The 22,527-nt window shown below is 39.5% G+C and overlaps 1 protein-coding gene across 1 annotated transcript in view; it reads left to right on the top strand.

Annotated features, from left to right (window-relative positions):
- Positions 1–2,354: 2,354 nt before the first annotated feature.
- The window catches only part of LOC124147608 (QRFP-like peptide receptor), a 30,404-nt gene continuing 10,231 nt past the window's right edge, over positions 2,355–22,527 (top strand). The window contains exons 1-2 of the mRNA XM_046518289.2: positions 2,355–3,014; positions 14,239–14,334. Coding sequence (XP_046374245.1) covers positions 2,726–3,014; positions 14,239–14,334 — 385 coding nt within the window. The 5' untranslated portion in view covers positions 2,355–2,725. The remainder of the gene's footprint in view (positions 3,015–14,238; positions 14,335–22,527) is intronic.

Genomic DNA, 22,527 nt, shown 5'->3' with positions numbered 1-22,527 from the left:
TCGAAACAATCAGGCCGTATTTTGCAGTTCCGTGAAATAACGATCGGGGACGAGGAAGATGCGCTACTTCGGTATGCAAGAGAAGGAAGATTGGGTTACATGAAGCATTGCCTATTAGGACTTCACGCGTGTAGTAATTGATAAAGACTAAAAGGTATAATGAGATTTTATATCTCTTTTGATCAGAACTTTTGACAAAATTTCAAAGCAATATTCTGCCGTTGAATATTGTTTGGTTCAAATTGTCTCCATCCGGTATTTCCTTGGATGATTTCTTTACAGTTACAGACAACGTCTGTCACAGGAGTTGCGTCCGTCAGCAGTCGGACCCATGGATCTGCTTCTCTGATTGGCCCTCATTGTGATCGTGGGTTTGTCAACACCCTCGCTCCACTGGTTCAGCGTGGGAACGTTTACAACTTGCGTCTCTTTGAGCTGTATTGTAAGCAAACAGGGCGTGAAACAAACGACATGCTGTTCACAGCAGCGTTAAACTCCCTCACACATTCGTTCACCACTCTCTCATGCAGCCACGCGTAGTGTGGGATATGAATAGAGATGAGTGTGTACTTATGCCCCCTTGAGGTCAAATGCTGCATGCATTGCAGCAAACATGGAGTTCAAGAACTGCTAACGCAGGAGCTCAAAACAAATTATATTATGAACCTTTCCGTTATTATTAAGTTACTGCGCCAAGGACAAGTAAGGACGCGTGGCTATGGCTGTGGTAGTGTTTTGCGCTCTGAACCCGTGGGGTCACCACAATCCATGGTTGTTGTGAGAGGTAACTCGATGGATCAGGTGGTCAGGCTCGCTGACTTTGTTGATGCATGTCATCGTATCCCAATAGCGTAGATCGATGCTCATGATGCTCTTGGTGGCGTAACCCGATTGCATAGGGAGTTGTTCATACATCGACCAATGGTCTGCAAATTGTCTGGTTCAGTCTCGGAAATTTACTGTGCGCCATCGCTCTGCTGGAATGTTGGAGAGTGCTGTGTAAACAATGAACAAACAACCCAAGTTAAGTTGGGATATCCAGACACAAGCCTCACACTAACGTAAACAGGAAAACGACCAATGTTGCATGGTTAATCCTGATATTAGAAAACGCACTTTGTGAAATATTCATGGAGGTATTATCTCCTCGCAACGTTTCTGTTGAATGAATACTATCGTTTAGTATCCGGCTTGTCATAGTGATAATTACACCATAAACACAATAGCACACATGGAGGTAAATGCACAACATTCATTACTGTGCTTAATAGAGGACGTTCAGCAGGTAGTTAATAGATGTATCAGGTCATTCATGTATGCAATAAACATTTCTAAAGTATCTTGTGTTTCTTTATGATGCTTTATTGATTGTCTGATTCGTTAACAGGTTGTCGTCGCATGCCAGGAAATCCTCTGCGCGGCGTCCGGTAACAAACTAACTGTTACTGTGTAATGCACATTGAGTGAGCGGCGGGTGTTGTCGGGGGCAGGGCATTCTTACCCTTTGACGGAACACCTGGTGTCATCACTGATTCTATCATATTATTTCGTAATTGTGCCTTTTAGGCCTAATGGAATCTGTTTCGTTGAATAATCGAGACTGGTTATTCTCTGGCGTTGACTTGTATATATATTTACTATTATCATGTCACACTGGCCTGTTTAGGCGTGAGTGATTCTGAGGTGTAAACGAACACGGGCTTAGTCCTACTCTCACATGTATATCCCAGCTAAATCAGCAACAGGTCAGAATTGATTTTATAACATCAGAGGTTTGAAAGATCGACACAATATGTTCTTTAAGCCGTGGGCTAAAACAGAGGCAACATGTTTTATTTCCATTATTCTGAAACATATTGGGAGAAATCAGAGAGTCATCTATAGAGATCATCCGTGCGCAAATACAAACAATATAATAAACACGTAAATATATATGACATGACAAATAATAAACGCAAGAATGTTATCTATGTGTTTTTCATGCCTGCAATGTATTTGGTGGCAAAGAACGTTCAGCATAGTACATCTTAAAATCAATATATTTCATACTTAAACTAAGTATCGATATGTGCAACTGATACAGACTGATCACAGTTGCTATTAAGGCAACGGCTGTTCCCTTGTGATAAAATCAGATACAGATGATATATAGTCATGATTGTTAAGCAGAACATGCACGCGGAAACATTACGCTTCCATTGTTTCTACCATCTGTACCATTCTCCTTGCAGTGTAGCAAACCTGATTTACAGGAATCAATACTCGCGATAGTCGGAATACATTTCCCATTGAAACCGCCGGAGAAGCCAATGTTACTCTCCTTTGTGACAGTCCGTGTTAGTATAGTGCCCGACTGTCACGGCGGTTAGTGCTACAAGAGACTGACAGCGTTTACTAGATTACAAAGTGCGGTGTCAAGACCCGAAGGAACAAGCCTAGACGGACGTGATTTTTACCTACATTTATGATTATCTTTCGATTGGTCATCAAGATGAGTGACATGAATCGATCGGTAGAACTGGGACTTGGTCGTTTCACTGGTCACGTATCCGGCTTGAATCGTAAATGAACGGTCTTAACCTCCCTACACCGAGAGATGCCAAAGGGAGAAGAGTTCTCCGCTTTGCTTCTGACATTTGTGTTGATGATTCACCTGGGGATGTTACTTTGTAATTAAACAGAGGATGTGAATCCTTCGTTGACTTGACAGCTCGTCGGATTATGTATGGTTAATAAAATATATTCCCCGGGTCCAAGTCCGACCATGGCACTTGGAAACGACACGAGCGATATGTTTGACGCGTATGAGCTCCTCAACAAGACGTTGCTGTTGGGCAACTTGTTTTACACCCCTGCTACCGCCAGTACCATCGTCCTCATCGTTCTCTACGTCCCCGTCTTAATCATCGGCCTCATCGGCAACGTCTGTATGGTAATCATCGTCTTCACGTCTACGCGACTGCGGAGTATGACCAACTTGTACCTGTGCAATATGGCAGCGGCAGATATGGCAGGTGAGGGTAACTGATTCTGTAGAGAACTACCGTTATGTATCATTAATAACACCAAAAAGCATGCAGATAACTCTTTAAAACATTACTGCGTTTGTGTTTTGTGTATAGCGACCGAAAAAGTTTAATTCGCTCTAAATTTACGTATACAATTTTGTATTGTTAACTTCAGTTATTATTAACTATAGTTATTCTAATGTATGCATTTTTATATACCAGATTGAGAGAAGAGTTCGTCTAATGTGCAGTTTTAAGAATCCCAAACAATATTATCGATTATTTGAGGCAGATTATTTGTTTTTAACCCATTGATATTCGGTGAACAGGGATTGAATGGTCTACGCCTAAATATGCAATTATCGATAGTTATATTATGTTCCGACATCGAATTTCATCAAAAACACCTACTGAAATATATTAATGTGAAAAGATTCTTTGCCCAGTGTTGGGGTACATAACTACAAAGCCATGTCCAGCACTTCCAAGAAAAGCAATGCCGTTTGTTTTATACCCACGGGACAGAACGGTTCCTCTAACATGGTACAAGGGGTTTGCTACTTACCTATGCTGGCTGGTGTTTAGCAAACCAGGCCCCAGCTGCGCTTCCTAAAAATACTTTGTCAACGAACATAACACTTTAGTGGGTAATGATCGTGTTGTGCTGGAAGGCGTGTGTCGTTCAGTTTCAATCAGACTGAAGGCATGGCTTGAAGCTTAATTTACTCTGCCTTGTCAGGCGACACTACATTGACGCTCAGTGATGTATGCAAATCTGCCTGCTAAAAAGGTTGATATGTTTATAGTTAGATTTTGAAGACACTTTGTGGGTAATTCAGAATGCGATAATTTTTCTTCATAAACATTTGAAACTATCTGTTGGCAAATTGATATTCCGTTACGTTTTTGGTCATGGCCATCGAAATGGAATTGTTTTACATCTTAATGAATTATCAGTTAAGTGTGTGTGTGTGTGTGTGTGTGTGTGTGTGTGTGTGTGTGTCGCTGCTTATGCTAGTCCGGACTGATGCCGATTTATAGTGCTAGCTCACTGAGATACCATGCCGCAGTTTAACATGAATACCCCACTCAGACACAGTATACTGCCTCCGAACCGACCAGTCCTTGTTTTAGCCCCTTAATGCTGAGCGCCAGACAGCTTACGGTGGACCACAACAGGTGAATGTACCAGTACTAATGCAACGTGGAGCACGTGTTATGCAGATCAGGAAGTTGTCCTGTATAACGTTGTGTGTCATTACCAATGTATTAACTGCCGGATAAAAGAAAATGCGCACTTGAAAAATGATTTTTTGACCATGAACTTACACGTCAAGTTATAAAAACGTTAAATCGCCTAAACACTGCAAACGTAAGGTACAAACCACAGCTATCATACTCGTATGAAATATATATATCGCAATCGAATAAACATTTATTGTTTGTTTCAAACATGTATGTATGCTTTATTTTGCCTAGCAGTTTACATCAGCATTTAGAATGTCTATGAATCATTCAGTTGCAACTAGGTCAGACAACAATGTATGGTTCTGGGTAAGTTTTGGCTACGAGTGACTGACTCACCATATGGATATGGTATGAGGCAATGACAATCATATCGTTCCACCACAATGGTCGCTAGAGATACCTTTATTACTGACAAGCGCTAATGCAGTGTGGAATGTAATTTACAAAACCTTACAGTGCATCCTCTATATGGAATTGATAATCTAATGAGGGGTTGATCACAGAGAGTACGCCTCTAAAACGGGCCCTGGTGTCAGTTGTCTCCTTATATGGAATATAATGGAATCCTATAATCGTCTCCATGAAATGCAGCACTCTGTCATTGTATAATGTTCTTTCATCTCAGTGAGCAAGCAGGATTATATGCCATTTTTGGTAAATATGATTCCAAAATAACATTTAACCTTTATTTGACGGGGTTTTATATTTATATTTTTGATTTGTTAATTTTTTCATATGTGATTTGTTTTGATTTCATGAATTAATATTCATTAAGTTCATTAATATTTATATACATCTACTAACAACATTACTCATTCATTGTTCAAAGGCACGGGTGGCCCAGCAGTATAGGGCGCAGCAATTGCATGATGCTGTATGGAGTAGTGTCCTGTTAGCGTGCTTATAAACTAATAATCGGAGGCTCGAATCCCAGAACAATATCCATACTCAAATCTCTACTAAAACGGAAATAACTCAATTACTGTTCAAAGCAGCGTTACACTATACCGACTCACAAACACACATTGTTAACAGTACTCTTTGGTATAGAAACAAGAAACAAACAACATCTCCATAATCATCAGAAATTATGTGTTTCTGAATCACTATCTCGAAAAAGTAAGCGTATTCTGCCCTACACGTGGCACTCGTCACAAACACATGCTAGGCAAGTCAATCGTTCATATGAAACAATACGTTATGGTACAAATTATAATAGGGAATTGCATCAGACATCTTGTTTGTCACTGACTCGTCAAATTTGAAAATGTCTACCATAGCACAATTTTGAAAGCTGAACAAAGGCCCTAGTTGTAAACCCCAATTGTGATGTATGCTGCTCTTTGAAATCTTCATGGAAGCAGCATGCTCGATTGTACCTCGAACGGTTTTTATATGTAAACGAAAAAGGCTGGAGCCACTACCCGATATATTGTCATGCCGCTTGTCATCAGTTTTGTGGAGAATGTTTTGTCACTGTACATGTTTATGCATGGACCAAATATGAAACAACTGAGGCGGTTTCCCTGGTCTCTATTATTTCTAATTCAGGTGGATAAATAAGTGGAAATGATTTGTCTTTTTTAAACTATTGGACGATGTCAGATCATCCTTATACTGAGCTTAAGTTAAATTCCCTTGTTTTGAGTTGCCAGAGTTGAGCAGAAAATCCGTTTCCTACGACAAAGAAACAGATCGGCAAGAAGAAGAACACACTTGGTGCACATTGGAATGCCTACTTCTTGTTTAAATTTTAAATAGATGTTTTCAGTGAGTGACGTCCAGCTTTTTCACATAATGATTATTTTCCAGTAAACTTCAAATATACATAAACATAGGATTTTCACAATGTACAATCATCAGTGATCATTTTACATTTGGCACAAAGTAGGTTATTTTATAAGAATTTCGTAAATATCAGTCACATGTCAGTATATATACAAAACAAACTGTGTCAATATCACATATTGCTAAAAAAAATATTATGTTTTTAGAGAATCGAAGCAATATAGACAGACCCCATTAAAAGTTTCATCTGACCAAACATAAGGCAGATCGTTGGAAACCTTCGGCAGTGTACAGATTTAGAAAAGGCGTATAATCAATGCACAAATTACTGAAATGGGAGTTACAAAACAGCTACTGCTTCGTCTCGCTGCCGTGCATGTTAAATATATACAATCGCACATACAGTGGCCCGTAGGGTATTACTTTGATGCAAATATCCACGAGTCTTCCTTCTTGGAGAACCAACAACCGTTCCATTAATTGTGTTTATCATGTTACGATTGTGATGGGGTTGTTTGTATGCCATGGCTCTAATTCCGTTAAGTATGAATGCCTTTGAAGTAATGCAATACCTATTATTACGGTATTATTTAGAGAAATCCATTAGCAAGGGCTACTGAACCACAGGAAATGACGAGGTGATTGATATTCAAAGTTGACGGCGAGGCTTAGAAGAAACACTTTTACAATACTGCGATCATATATCAAACAAGGAGACACCAAGGAATCCGACACGTAATGTCAACCTGACCACTCAACGCTTTAACCACTTGGTTACCAATCGACATCAGTTGGCAAATAAAAGCCACAAAATCATTTTTATAAACATCAGAAAACCCATGGACTTCGTTCCACCTCCAAAGTATGATGATATCCTTTTAGTTCCTTTTTGACTGAAGTTTGGAAAATATGAAATCATGACAGGATCAAGGTATTCTGGATTCCTATAATAGAGTTGAGTGTTCTTTCAGTGCATGTGGGTTGGAAAGCCAGATTCTCACTAAAACAATTTCTAGATGGTCATCATAAAACCAGTGCTCATGAGTTTCACTACAGTAGAAAACGTTTAAGACTCGCATTAGTGCATCCTTACTTGTCCACCAATCGCCCTCGTCATATAATTGAACATAAAAGGGTCAAAACCATTTCCATAGTCATAAGACATGTCTCCTAAAAGCACGATTCCGACTACATCATATGTTTGTGTTTATCAATCACAATAAAATAGTGACTGAATTCGCGATACGAGGAATTCGCGAAAAGGTAAGCGTGTCCTGTAATACTGGTGGCACCCGCCATAGACACATGCAAAAGCAAATCAATTGTTCACCTTGACAAACACGTACAGGAACAGTTGGTACAAGACAATTAATATAGGGAAGTGCATCCACAAATTTTTGTCACTGATGCGTCACATATCCACATATCTCCATGGTACTCCATTTTCACAGTGGAAACGTCATATCAAACTAGGGACACAACGGATTCGAACCCGGGTCGTAGGTGTGATCAGTCAAATCTTTAACAACTAGGCTACCATTTGACATCCTTTTGCAATGGCACCTGTGCTCCTGGCCTAGCTATATTGCATCCAATGGACACTAAAATGTGCACCGTAAGAAGATACAGTATTTCAGCCATGTCAAAGTGTAACTTCATTATGTTTGAAGAAATCACAATGTGATGCAGATCGAAAGCGACAAGGGTATAGTGAGGACATTCTATAGATTTAAGTAGATGTGAATGTGGGATTCAAGCCGTACAGCCTGGTAATGTTCGGACCATTATGTTGCAGAACACCTTATCAGTATTAACATGTCATTCCCTATTTTGGTATCAGTAGCTAAATTGTATGAGACATCGAATTCGCTGTTCGGCGTTGTGCCTGTCATTTCTGTGGCAGGCAATTTCTTCTTTTTCAGACTATAGCATAATGTTTTGTTGTTGTTGGGAAAAATATATAATTTCCGATAAAATGCCCCATCCCACACCCCTATCAAATGGTCGATCCTTCTTGACCGCGCTATCAACACGATACTTTAGAGGATGTACATGTATTCAAGTTTCACGAGACCACACACTGATTGCTTTTTCAATCAAGGTTTCACCAATGAACGCCTGGTTAAGTCATGCCAGAAATTTTGTGTTAAACAGAGACATTTACTCAATATGACACATGGCTTGTCAACTCGATGCGCTATGTTATGATGACCTTGACATACGTTTACTCCACATTTCCTTTACTCACTGGCATTTTCTTTCTTCGTGAACATTGCTTGAGAGAGGTGCTACTGGTGGAGCGGCACACGCTTTCCCTTTTTACGAACACCTGATGTTACCGTTCAAGCCATCTGGAATCTTCTGCGGCAGATATTCGAGACTGACTGTCCTCTGATGTTTACATTTGGAAAACGTCTACAGGCTGCGTATGCCTGGACCCGTAGAGATCCGGGGTAGAATAGGTCTTCAGCAACCCATGTTTGCCGTAAAAGGCGACTAACGGGATCGGGTGATCAGGCTTGCTGACTTGGTTGATGCATGTCATCTATCCCAATTGTGTGGATCGATTTTCATTAATTAATAACTGGATTGTCTCTCTCTCTCTCTCTCTCTCTCTCTCTCTCTCTCTCTCTCTCTCTCTCTCTCTCTCTCTCTCTCTCTCTCTCTCTCTCTCTCTCTCCTCAGAGTGATGGGTGGAGTTAAGAAGTCACTTTATGAAATGAAATATCCAATGATTATAGTTGTCTATTTATATTGCTATGTAAATCGAGTTCTATGCTTTTCGATATATTTGGTCCAGGGTATCAATTACAACGATCATATGTCTCTTTAGTTCAGACAAGACATCATGATTAGCGCCAGTGGAAAAGAATATCTAAATTGTATAATAAACCCTTCGCCAGAAGGAATATTTTTGTGGAGATTTCATGAGTGTAGAAAAGGTTTTGATGCTTTCCTTTACAAGCCACCCGTCAGAGTGTGAAGCGGTAAATAGGATTTTAAAATGGCCTTGGGATAGTTGTATCATGCCGCGTTGTAGTCAGTAATAGGACGTCATTTGCATCTCAAGATGAAGGTCCTAGAGCAAAGCTGCAGTCGTGTTATTATAGGACTTCTTATTGACATGAGGTGAACTTACTGACCTGTATTGGTCGTGAAGATGTATCTGGAAGCCAGTTACAAGCTCAACTCTAAACAATCGCCAGAGGATTCGGAGATCAGTGAAATTAATGGCCCCGTTACGTGACACGAGTTGCTTAATTGTTGGCAAAGTGTCTCTTCGGGAAGGACCTTAGACTGAATAAGTCTTACTTGTCCAAGCTATGTGATGTGATGAGACCGCCTGAAATATTATGTTCACGTACGCAAGGATCTAAAAAAGTATTGTTGTCATCAATGTGTAACACATTTAGAAAGGTTCAATCAGTATTGTTGTCACCAATGTGTAACACATTTAGAAAGGTTCAATCAGTATTGTTGTCATCAATGTGTAGCACATTTAGAAAGGTTCAATCAGTATTGTTGTCATCAATGTGTAGCACATTTAGAAAGGTTCAATCAGTATTGTTGTCATCAATGTGTAACACATTTAGAAAGGATCAATCAGTATTGTTGTCATCAATGTGTAGCACATTTAGAAAGGATCTAACAGTATTGTTGTCATCAATGTGTAACACATTTAGAAAGGATCAATCAGTATTGTTGTCATCAATGTGTAACGCATTTAGAAAGGTTCACTCAGTATTGTTGTTATCGATGTCGTAAACCATCCAGAAAGGACCCGTCAGTATTGTTGTTGAGTAATGAGTATGAGTGTAAGTACCAGTGTATCCATCTCATGCTGTTGGTATTTGATCACGTTGTTTTATCATTCCTTATTTTAGAATAAATACCTAAAAAAAAAAAAAAAATTAGTCGTTATAAGGAAAATAATATTTGATTTACGTATGGTATAAGAATCAAATTTGATGACATGTCTGCAAATATGAACGAGAAACACCATATTCCTTGTAGGTTTCAAGTAAAGCATTCAGATGCCATGATTAGCCACGTTAAAGCATTACCTATGATCAGACAAACAGCGTGCTTGCACTCTCTGGTGCATGGCTTAATGAGTACACGTCCATATACAACGCTATGTTACTTCCGACCCGGGCAAAATGCTTAATTGAAAAAAATCTATACCGCATTCGAGGTCACTACCTGGTTTATAGGGGCTATTTGATCCGCACCTGTGTTTATGCTATTAACAGATTACTTTCATGTGTGAGCATTTATAAGAGAAAATGACAAGTTTTGACAGTAGAGATATCGATTGATATTCAAAATAAACAGGTTTGTCTATCCCTATTATTAATGAAGTATATATACGGTAGGTCCATTGGCGCAAGATACGAGCTGTGATTAGATTGTGAGGACAGATTAAAGGACCGGTAACCTCGGATGGATTTTGCTGTCCCTCGTGAAACTCGACGCTTCGAGGACAGCCAGTAGATAAAAGGACTTTATAGCAGACATAACGTGAGTGTAGCATCAGAGAAGTAATTAGCGATGATCAATCTGAACGCCGACACGATCAATCCAGCTTTGAAACCTAAGTGATAGTGTTGTTTAAATATCTTTTCTCACTTTCAAAGGCTGCACTATTTCCCGCTCCATTTCAAGTGGTACGTAGACTGAACGGATGGGCTTACACTTCTATCATATCAGAGTTTGTGTTATATGTTTGTTTGTTGTTTAACACCGCACTCAGCAATATGTAAGCTAAATGACAGTGACATGCAAATAATCAAGTCCAGACGAACCAGTGATTGATGTCATGAGCAACGATCCACAGCGTCGGGTACGATGCCACGCAATCAACCAAGTCATTGATCCTGGGCACAAAATCGATTCCCTCTTGCAATCAGCACATGTTGCTTGTAATCAATGCGAGCCTGGAATTCCCTTGAAAGTCACATGTGAATAATAAACTGCCTCAATAAAATTTACCTAACATTTACTGGACACTTTTGTTTCTGACGATGGCTTATTCTCCTGCATTGCCGAGTCATAGTTACTTCATCTGAGAGTGACATAACGTATGAAATTGAGACATTTCCAAAAGCCTTGTGTCATGTTGACATGATTTCTTCACAATAAATACGCAAAACCGTGAAACCAATCAGTTGTTGTGTTATATTAATGTCATGTTATTACAATTCGGTAGCAATCATTTCGTATTTTCATAAAGCTATCAGTCAAGTTGCAGGGATAATGTTATCATATTCCCTTCGATATAAAACAGATGCATCTTGCAATAAAACAAAATGTCAGATTGATATTTAGTAGACTCTGCATTGATAATCATGATACTGGCTCGACAAAGCACCTAGTGTCAAGGACAAGTACAAGTACATTTCGGAGTATAGCGTGCGTTATGATCTCATTACGTGTGGCGGAATGACTTGTGATGTTAAAAACAAACTGTATTTCTGTATAACCTCAGAAAACCAAGACAAGCTAGAAGGAGATCGATAAAAGTAGAATGGATCAGTTTTAATCAATGCCGATGGATTTGAAAAAAAATTTCAGTTGTATCATGGCTTGCCAGCTTGAGAGTTGCCGGTCCTCTCCATACACCACTTTAGTAAAATCCACGAGCACGGGTTTGCTGAAGACACACATAACATAACCAGGGCGAATCTGGATTCGAACCCACGATCATGGATTTCTGGAACGCCAAGGGACGCAGCTATGCACATTGATAATACTGGGTCTCCCGTGTCCCCAGTTGTTAAAGAAAAGTTTATTCCGCTACAATGATGTAACAATCTATCTCTTCGAGTATTTAGCACACTCGTCTCCCTCTAAAGACAGAGGAGGAATAACAGTGAGCAAGTCATTGCCAACACAGGATGAATGGGGAGATTAATGTCCAGCGAGGATAATGTCGCGATCTGAGATAAAGTTGGATCGATTGTGGCGATGTACTTGTATGACTGTTCTTGCAAGATGACCTTGTACGTTGTTCTGGGTTAATATGGATTCAAGACACACATGTTTGTATAGATGAATCAATGTAATGATTCATCAGACAAAGATGTTGTCCCGACACAGAGAATTGACAATAAGGAAGCATTGTTCATAAGAAACAAGCTCATTTGTAGGTCCCTGAAATGTTTGCAAACACCAATCACAAGTCAATAAACCTATATGAAACTTGTTAGATTGTATCTTTTTTATCATTCCATTTATTTTGAATTAGGCCCAATCAACACGCAGCATTAATTGCATCAATAACCCGTACGTGCATACATTGTCCGTTTATCTATTGCTTCATCATGAGAATCCAGTGATCGATTTTATCAGCAACTATTAGTCCTTTGGTTTGAGCAATCTCACGATAAGCAAGTGTAACTAAAGATCAGTTCTAATCCAGAATCTCTATAGCAAGGAATACAAAATAGTTATACTTGATTATTTGCATGCCATAACCAATTGCTCTAGTATATGAACAAATAAAAACACAAAACAAAGAACTCGTGACGACGATGTGAGGTTCACAACTATATACGGGTATAAAACACCTTAAATAGCATCATTTGATATCTAATGCGATTTCAGTGTCAATGATTCAGTGGCTATACTTTCACATATGAACTTGATGTGTTCTCTGCAACGGTTCCTGAATGTTGCAAGTCGTGTCTATGTGATTTCCCAACAGCGTCGTACAGCATTGATGAAAGGGTACCCAATGATCCAGAGATGGGAGGTAACGCCAAGATTATATCGGTATTCTTTGTGATTTGAGACTGTAAGATATGATTCATAGATCGGTTGACTTTAACGATCATACCGTTACATATGGGTTCAAATCAATATTTAATTATGTGTCATTCTGTCTACACTGAGTACCTAATTGTCGAAAACAATGCGTTTATCAATGATGTATGTTACCCACAATGCAATGACCTGTATGTTTATTTGTTTGTTGGTTGGTTGGTTTCTTGTTTAACGACGCACTGAGCAATATTCCAGCTATATGACGTTGGTCTGTAGATAATCGGGTCTGGATTAGACAATCCAGGGATTGATATCATGAGCATCGATCCGCGCAACTGATATACGATGAGATATATCAACCAAGGCAGCGTGCCTGGCCACCCGATCCCGTTAGTTGCCTCTTACGACAAGAATGGTCGCCTTTTACGGCAAGCATGGGTTGCTTAAGACCTGTTCTACCCCGGATGTTCACGTGTCGGCATGTGCTCAATACTTTAGATTTCTCATTGTACTGTTAGTATCACTTGTGTGAAAATCAAATCCGTAATGACGTTAGCTGTTTCAACAGCGTCCTGAACCAAAAAAACACTGGACAGGTTTTTATGGCAGGCACATTGGAAAAATGGTTTAAAATTGAATTAAGAACAGCGGATATGTTTTTCTTGCCTTGGTTATTGGTTATGAATCCATGAAAACAGCATGAAATGAGTAATGTTACTGGACGCGTTTCCAGGATTAAAGAGGGACGTGACATTAATAAATATTCCACAGACAAATAGATACAAATCTCCTTATTTCGAACGACAAGCCGTTGTTCTTCACCATCATCACCATAATGACAGGAAGTATGAATTTCACTTCTTCGGTAGGCCAGCAAACATAGTCATCATAGTATTAGTCATATTAATGTTCATAGACACACGTTGGTGCTCACATTGTGAGCTGATTCGGTTAACAAGCATCTGTACGCATGCATTTATATATGTGACTTGAATTTGTCAAATAATATTTCAGCAACATATTCACCATCGTATCACAATTGTTTGTTTTGACAATGAGACATGTTGCCTATAGAATGAGTCATCTGCCTGGTGACCTGTGTATTGCTGATGCGTATATTCCTGAATACACTGAACATAGGAACGGGTTTGTTTCTTTTATCTACTTCTGTGTTGTCATTATAAGGGTAATGTGTTTACACACGTGCTTTGGTTTTCCATGACATTATTCCACGCATTCCCTAACTCACCAGCTCGTGAACTCAACAATATTTTACAGATAATTAGTAGCAATGTTTCTCTGCTTCACGATACAGTCTGTTGTTTTGCAATATTCCCTTTTTCAAAATACTTATCCCCGATTTTCCCCTTGTATATAAAACTGTTTTTCGCCTTGCGTACCATTGTAAGTGGATGGCTATGTGTTTCAGTGTGTCTGATCTGTGTGCCCATGGCTGTGGGACAAGCTGTTTACAAAGTCTGGATATATGGAGAGTTCATGTGCAAGATAACGACATTCTTACAAGGTAAGCTTGCGTTTGTGTTAGCGAAAGAAACAACTACAGCAATCTCCTTTACGGCACGTTTAACAGTTATGTACATGATACATGTATGTCATCACATTTCACATGAGAGCGAAATATGTATATCTTTTACTTTAAAATATTTAATTTCCAAAATGAAGGGTTTCTTTAAGCGCGTTCTGGCATCGGCATAAAATATTCGGGATTTGTATGTTAGGTTTGAAACGACGTCCTTGTCACTTTTCAATAAATTTATTTATGAGGGGTAGCCGTGTGGGTAAAACGTTGGCTCACGCCGAAGACCCTGGTTCGATTCACCATATAGATACAATGTGTGAAGCCCATTTTCTGGTGTCCTCCTCCTTATGCTGGGATATTGCTAAAAGCGGCGTCTAACCATAATCACTCACTCACTAACACATACGAGTGTACACAACAACTTTCAAAGACTCAACTGAGGTTCATTAACTACCGGTAGTTTCCACAAAACGACAGGATTCAACCTAACACACACAGGAATGTCATCAACGCGTGAACAGTAATCTTTCGTTGGCCCCAGTGGGGATTTCGGGTTAGAATTGGTCCCAGCTGGCTATGCTCGCTTCAATTGGCTTGTCCCCACGGTATTTGAGACAAATGGGAAACATGGAGAAGCATATTACATGTCAGGACTGCTGATTTGATAAACGTTTTTCAGCAATAAGAAGCATGATATTTATCAATTCTTGTGATTCTGAAAATGCTGCAGGCGCGTTTGGCAATGACAGATTGACCTGAAACTGTTCATGTTTGAGGCCTATTCTTGGCATTGAGAGGAAATGTGCTGCGGCTTCTCACAGAAAAGTAATCTTAGCCTTCTGTATTTGATTGTGTAGAGGCCGGCTGTGATTCTAACACCCTTTGTCTTGATAATGACCGGAATGTCTCACTTTGATGTACTTGCGACTTCATTCATTTCCCACCATTTACTTTAATACAGCTACATTATTTGCGTGTGCAAGGGTCAGGCGGAGTAACATTAATCAATCTTGCCCTTCAAGTTGTTTATTGGCTTTTGTACTATGCGAGTTGAGCTATTGATACAGATCGTATTAAAAAGGGGAAACCATTATATTAATATAATTAAATAATATGTATTTCAAGCGTGAATTATCTAGCATTATATATTCTTATCACATTCCGGAAACACATGGACCGCTTCCGTGGTCCAGTGGTAGAGCGTCCGCCCGAAGAGCAGAGGCTCCGGGACTCGATCCCCGGCCACGTCATACCAAAAGATGTTAAACGATTCTACTTGTTGTTACCCTGCCTGGAGCTCGGCATTAAGGGGCTGAAACAAGGACAGTATACTGTGTCTGATTGGTGTATTCGTGTTAAATTGCATTAAATGGCATGGTATTTCAGTGGGCTGGCACTTTATAATCGGCAATAGTCCCGAGTAGTACAAGCAGCAACACACACACACACACACACACACACACACACACACACACACACACACACACACACACACACACACACACACACACGTGCATGTACTTCGCTATAAAAGTGCAATAATCTTGGATAATAATTTAAACCCCATTTCACCTCATCTCACAACCGGGGACACATGTCAGGTAATTAGTTTCATATTTTTTTCTAGGAACGAAATCAGTGTGGTGTGTGACACATCTGCCAAATGCAGAGTCGATTGTACGACTCCTAATAAACGATAAGCATGTGTTTATGAATCACTATCAATTGTGATGATACCAGGTGTTGGCGAAAAGATGATAGTATTCTGCCCCGTCAAAAATACATGCAAAGGCAATTCCAAAACCTCAATCTGAGATTGTTCACATCCGAAAAGGCGGGGACACGGGTGCCCTAGTCACACTAATAAATGCTGTTCTGTTTAAAGCGGCGTTAATTCCGACTCACTCACTCTCGATAACTTACGATACCTTCTCTGTGTGAGGAAGTGAACTTTCTAATAAACCAATAAGGATTATAAATTCTGAGTACGAATGCGACGCTTTTCAAACAGCAATATTTGATTTCTGTATCTCGAAATCGAGTACAGCAGCGCCATTATATTGTAGATATTTCATTCTATCCTTTCGTGTCTGAGCGCCATTGCATCTACACCTACACAGCAGTACCAGGAAGTGCCGTCGGTATTACGTTGTTCTGGGTTAATACGGATTCAATACATATATGTTTGTGTCAATAAATCAATGTAATGATTTAATAGACACTGATGTTGTCCTGACACTGACAATAGAGTCTTTAGGCACATAACATTTAAATATTGTGTTGATATTTTTGCACAAATCGAAATTTCAGAATCGAGGTAATTAGAAAAATGAATCTGAATGATTTTAGAAATCTGGTAGTTGATTGGCTCAAGTACCCACGTGCAAGCATCCTTGACGGTATGTTCCATGGTGTCCTCTAATACACAGAGAAGTATCGCATCGGAGTAAAACATCTGAAATTAATAAGATTGAAAATGTCCCTGAGGTCAGCGTCGTGTGTTTGTCATTACGTTTGCCATTGGCACTGTGTGGAATCCAGTTTGATCCTACCTTGGTAAAGATTTGCTAACCCGCGTTGTTGACATATATTGTTTTGCTTAAAAGATCCATCCAATATCTCCTTAAATTTACACTGCTAAAATATTTTTTGTTACAAGGCTGAGCCGAACTGTTTTGTGTAACAATCCAGCATGCCCAGACAGAATAACTGTTTTAAATCTGATGTTTGTGTGTATGTGTGTGCGTGTGCGTGCGTGCGTGCGTGCGTGCGTGCGTGCGTGCGTGCGGGTGTGTGTGTGTGTGTCTGTGTGTGCTTGTGTGTGCGTCCATTTAGTCGACCAGCATAGGTTGCCGGGGATTCAAAATCGCAACGAGGCTTATAGGCAATGGCGTTCCATCACAGTGTATGCATATTTTAATGTAATCTGTGATGTCTCACATATGCAGTAACACAGTCATGTAAATATGTAACAGACATATGGTAATTAAGCTATTCTCCTAAACTTTGAAGAGATGTTGGAAGGTGTTTTGTCAATGGGAAATTTACCATTCTCAGATGTAAGCATCTTGATATAATATAAAGCGTCAATGCAAGAGAATAACCAATATGATATCCACAGAAACAGACTCCATTTGGCATAAAGGGCAAAATTAGTGTGAAAATTATGTGAATGGACCACTCAATATCAGTGATGATATCAGGTGTTCGCGAAAACTATACTCGTTTCTTTGTAGGTGCAGATGGTGTGTGGTTTGGCGTCTTTCTGTCTGTTAATGTATGTGTTGTTCATTGACCAATAATTTGACGATGTAAAGCTAAGGCTTGGAAACTATTCAGCGATACATAAGTACCGAGACAACCATAAGGTTACTTAGACATTCTCATAGTGACAAACTGGATTTAAAAGTCAGTTACATTTCTGCATCTGATCCTGCTGATACTTCAGTGCATGTAGGCCTTGTCCACTTTAGTTCCTGAAGATCGACAGGAGGAGGAAATTACTTGTCGTTCGATATACACTTGTGGAAATCATGGGGAAGACTATAGATTTATATCAATAGAATACTTCCTGTAATCTGTCGATTGAAATATTACGGGTTCCTGACAGACAGGTTGTCCTGCACCCCAATGGCTGAGGAGACTGGAAGTGTCAAGCGCCGTCAGCTGACGCTCTCGGTGTTTTCACCTGATCAGACAAAGCACGGCGACTCGACTGACAGTGAAGAGGGCTAATAGTCTACCGCTTTCCGGGCTAATCCACCAGAAACATGGTTAATAGAACCAGAGTCTTTATGGCGGTATATGGTCTCTGGCAGAACCAGTGAAATTGCATAATAACAAAATTGGTATTTCAATGAAATTTTTAAATTGAGAAAATTTGAAAGGCAAATTACTTAATCGATGCCACTTTGTTTACATCAAATCTTTTTCACCTGGTACAGTGAACCTAGTGCTTAGTCGAAACAGAGAATGTACACGGCAAGAACAATATGTCAATTTGCAGATCGTCATCCTCACTTTGACATGCTGGTAACATATGTGAGATATATTTGGTTATATAGATAAGATTATGCAGGCATCAACTTGGTCGAGTCGGAACACACATCAAACGACCGATGGTGTGTCCTTCATATCATGAGCGTAGTATCTCGATTTTCGTGTTCGCGCATGATTACATGATAGGTAGGATGAGCATGGATTGCAACAATCACATGTTCATGTGATATACAAGCAACACACACATCTGTTTTCTACTAAACACAAATGACTATCTCGGACACGGATAACACAAACACACAAATCCCACAAACAATACATCCCATAAGCCATGTATCTATACGTACATGTATGTGATACCCTATATGGGTTTTGTCATCAATGAACGATAGAATTGACCTTCAGCAACTCATGCTTGTCGTGAGAGGCGATTACCGAATCGGATGGTCAGGCTCGGTGACTTGGTTGTTGCATGTCATTGTATCCACTGCATTGTCTGGTTCAGACTCGATTATTTACAGACCGTTGTCAAATAGCCGGAATATTACTAAGTACTGAGTTAAATGACAAACAAACACACACCAATGTACACGGCGAGGGATTGATTCTGTTCTCTTTAATCGTCTCACAAGATCCTGGTGATAGAGCTTATTCCTTAATGAAGCCAACGTTCCACTGTACAGGAGATGTGGCTTACAGTTACTGAGCGCCAACCCAGATGCATGATATCAATATTAATGCACTAATATCAAAATGTACAGTATGTGTTAAGTAACTTGTTATCAATACAAAAAAATAATAAGTTCTTTTCTTGAAGGCTTCAGCTGACCTCTTAATAAGATCTTCGTTTGAATTCACAAACAGCAATCTTTTTTGGTGGATGTTCAAAATAAAACTTTGCTGAATTATTTTAGATTGGCCAAGAAAGGACCAGAAACATTACATTGCCATTTGTTCACGATGTCGGCCATACCGTTACAGGTTTGAATGCTAAATTTATATGTACCGCTGACGAATATTGTTCCCAATATATGAAATGCGATTTATATAGAAATGTGTTTCTTCTCCACATCTGTCTGAGTATAGCAAATATTGTGTCGGTTATGGCCAGGTGACCGCCAGGAAATCTGATTTCCACTTGATCTGTCGATTAGGCATATTCAGAGGAGAAGTGAGGAGACTCTTAACAACTATCGACAGCTGGATTCTCGCCCGACCATACCACTAATGGCCCGCTTCTTATGTATATGTTCCGGAGATATTAGAGAGATTTAGAGAGATTATCTGGAGAGATTACTATCCCTCGGTGAAGAGTATGCAGTCGGTAGCACATGGGTAGTGATGGCATCCTGACAAAACATGACGTATACTCGTCTTTTAGCAAATTCAAAAAGGGAACATGCATGTGTTACTTGTCTGCCATCATGCAGAAAGCACTCAACTTAAAAAAAAAACAGTCTCGATCATCCGACGTGTCAAATGCCATTGGGTGTAAGAGGCAAAATAGAGGTAAAATTTATTTAAGTGCATCACTGAAAATCAGTGATGACACAAGATCTTCGCAAAACTGGTAAGCATGTCCTGCCCTACTGGTAGCACTGCCACTTTCCCAATGTGTACGGTAATTGTGACACCGCACAGCAGTACTCCTGTCATTCTTGATCACCAACTAGGGATGAATCGGACGTAAAGTGCCTATTCGTTTTGCACGATGATCAGAAATAGAACAACAGCGGTAAAAACACATTTACGTTGATGAGGGAAGCAGTGTCACGGGAAGGGAAATCATTGCACCTTACTTAAACCTCGCTGGTTGTACACTGCTTTCATTAGTTGGTAATAGCATCACAGCAAATTAGCTTACTAGTGAACCCCTTAAAGTATGTCAAGAACCAACATCGTTGGGAAACGTTATCTATTTATAAAAAAACGATAAATATTATTATGCTTATCTTCCAAATGGATATGGCTTTCAGAAGAATTGAGGTATTCTGGATTTCACACACGTGGCCTGTCTCCAACAGACTGGCCTGTCTGACAGTCAAAGCCAGTACATGGCAGCTAAAGGAAGTGTGTTTTGACAAAGTGCACCTCAGCATGTCTCGAGAGAGAGGTGTCTCATCAAGGAATGTTTAAGTGTTGATTTAAACGGCAATACAAGACGTGATTGGTTCTATGTGACATGGGGCAGAAGCTGAAATTGTAAACTGAAACAAGAATCGTCAGATAAATGTCTTTGCTACGGGAAATCATACATCTAACATGTAACAGAAAGAGAAATTGTAAATTGAAACAAGAGTCTTTAGATAAATGTCTTTGCTAAAGGAAGTCATGCATGTAACATGTTACAGAAAAGGAAATTATAAATTGAAACAGGAATCCTAGATAAATGTCTGAAAGAAATGATGCATAACAGGGGGCACGGGGTCAAACAACGACCCGTACAAACATGTCCTGGAGAAAGACCATGGATGTAACACGTGACAGTGTATGATGAAATCAAACGAATATCAAGACACACGAATCGCAGTAAACAGATCGGAGGTATTGATTTAAACTAATGACGTATCGCAAAATTTTCTATGTAACTGTTTGAGATCGACTGATTGAACATCCAGTGGATGCATCCTAGATGTAAGGAGTTGTCACACATATTACAACAATCTATAGCATATTTATACAGGAGAAGAAAAAATGAAATTAGCAAATGACCATGACACATAAATGGTTTAATCAACGAAAAACACAATATTCCATAATACAAGTAAGAAATTAAAATAGCAAAAACTGATGGCATTGGTATGACACGAGTTGGTTAAGTTGACTTTAAATAAAGGTTACTCTCAGTAAGAAGTACTTCTCATATTTGAGTAGATACACATGCTAATAAAACAAAAGATATTTAACTATCGAAATAGTGTAGTGTATGTTGCTATTGTCCTGTTACTTGACGTTATGCACTTTAAATAATCCACTTTCCTTTTATGTCGAACACTATTCTGGCAGCTCAGGCCTCTGGTGTTTACTTTTCACTGATTTAGGTACACGCTCTTTCTGCAAAGAATTCAAAGAACGTCAAACGACTCTTACTCAAAGTTGTTTGATCAAGGTTACAACATTCAAGGCCTCAGTAAAGCTTTCAAAATGTGTTTTGGTAGACATGAGGAGGACATTAAAGATGTAATACCCAGTTGAAGTTTATTGACTTATCTTTGCATGTATTTGTGATTGGTACCACCGGTGGGGCAGGATACGCTCACCTTTTCGCAAACACCACTTTATTATAGTGATGCATGACAACATACACACGATACAGTCTGAACCGTACTTTCGACTCTATGTGGCTATGGAAAGGGTTTTGTCGCTTTTATTTTCAATTATTTCACGGGGGAGCGTGATGGACGAATAATGATGCGTTGATGCACGGCTTTGACTGCCAGGCTTGGTTATCCATGTGCTGCCCATGATGCGTCTAATTTAGAAATACCCTCAAAATGTCTACCAAACAGCTTTTTGAAAACACTGTTCAAAGCTGCGTAACTCAATCACTTTTATCCAAATCATGTTAAGAGATCTAAAGTAGACAATATTGTTTACGTATGTATCTTTACACACATACATATTATAATAGTCACAACGAATGGAACATGACAAATTTGAGAAGAAGAACCCTGCACATTCGTCCCCTACAATGTTATAGAGGTCGTTTTAGACGTTGTGAGATCTACGTGTATAAATGTATGTAGCCCTTTCCCCGTGATTTAATGGTTGGTATGACGCCACTTGTTGCCATGAACAATATCTGGTGTCTTTCCCGGTGACACTTAACGACATTAAGTTACAAGAACAGAAGATCACTGACTGTGACACACGGGATTGCCATATGCATTATCTTATGTAAATACAATCGTCCCCCGAGTTAAATAAATGAGATTGGCTTTCTCTGGACATTGTCATATAAATCACACCGTCTGATGACCTTCCAATCTCTCTGTTCTTCTGTCTCTCTGTGAGATGCCATTTCCTATTATGTATGCCCTGACTAATGTGTACACGTTGTATTAATAAAATATCAAACAACGGCCACGGTAATACCATTGGGAAATGAGCAGGGTATGTTGACGTGGTATCAGTAAAATCTAATTCGTTCCAAAAAAAAACAGATATAAGCTGAGAAGA

This window comes from Haliotis rufescens, unplaced genomic scaffold (genome assembly GCF_023055435.1).
Source record: "Haliotis rufescens isolate VD_foot unplaced genomic scaffold, xgHalRufe1.0.p SCAF_2, whole genome shotgun sequence".
In the NCBI taxonomy this organism is placed as follows: Eukaryota; Metazoa; Mollusca; class Gastropoda; order Lepetellida; family Haliotidae; genus Haliotis; species Haliotis rufescens.
This window is presented reverse-complemented; position numbering and strand designations above follow the sequence as displayed.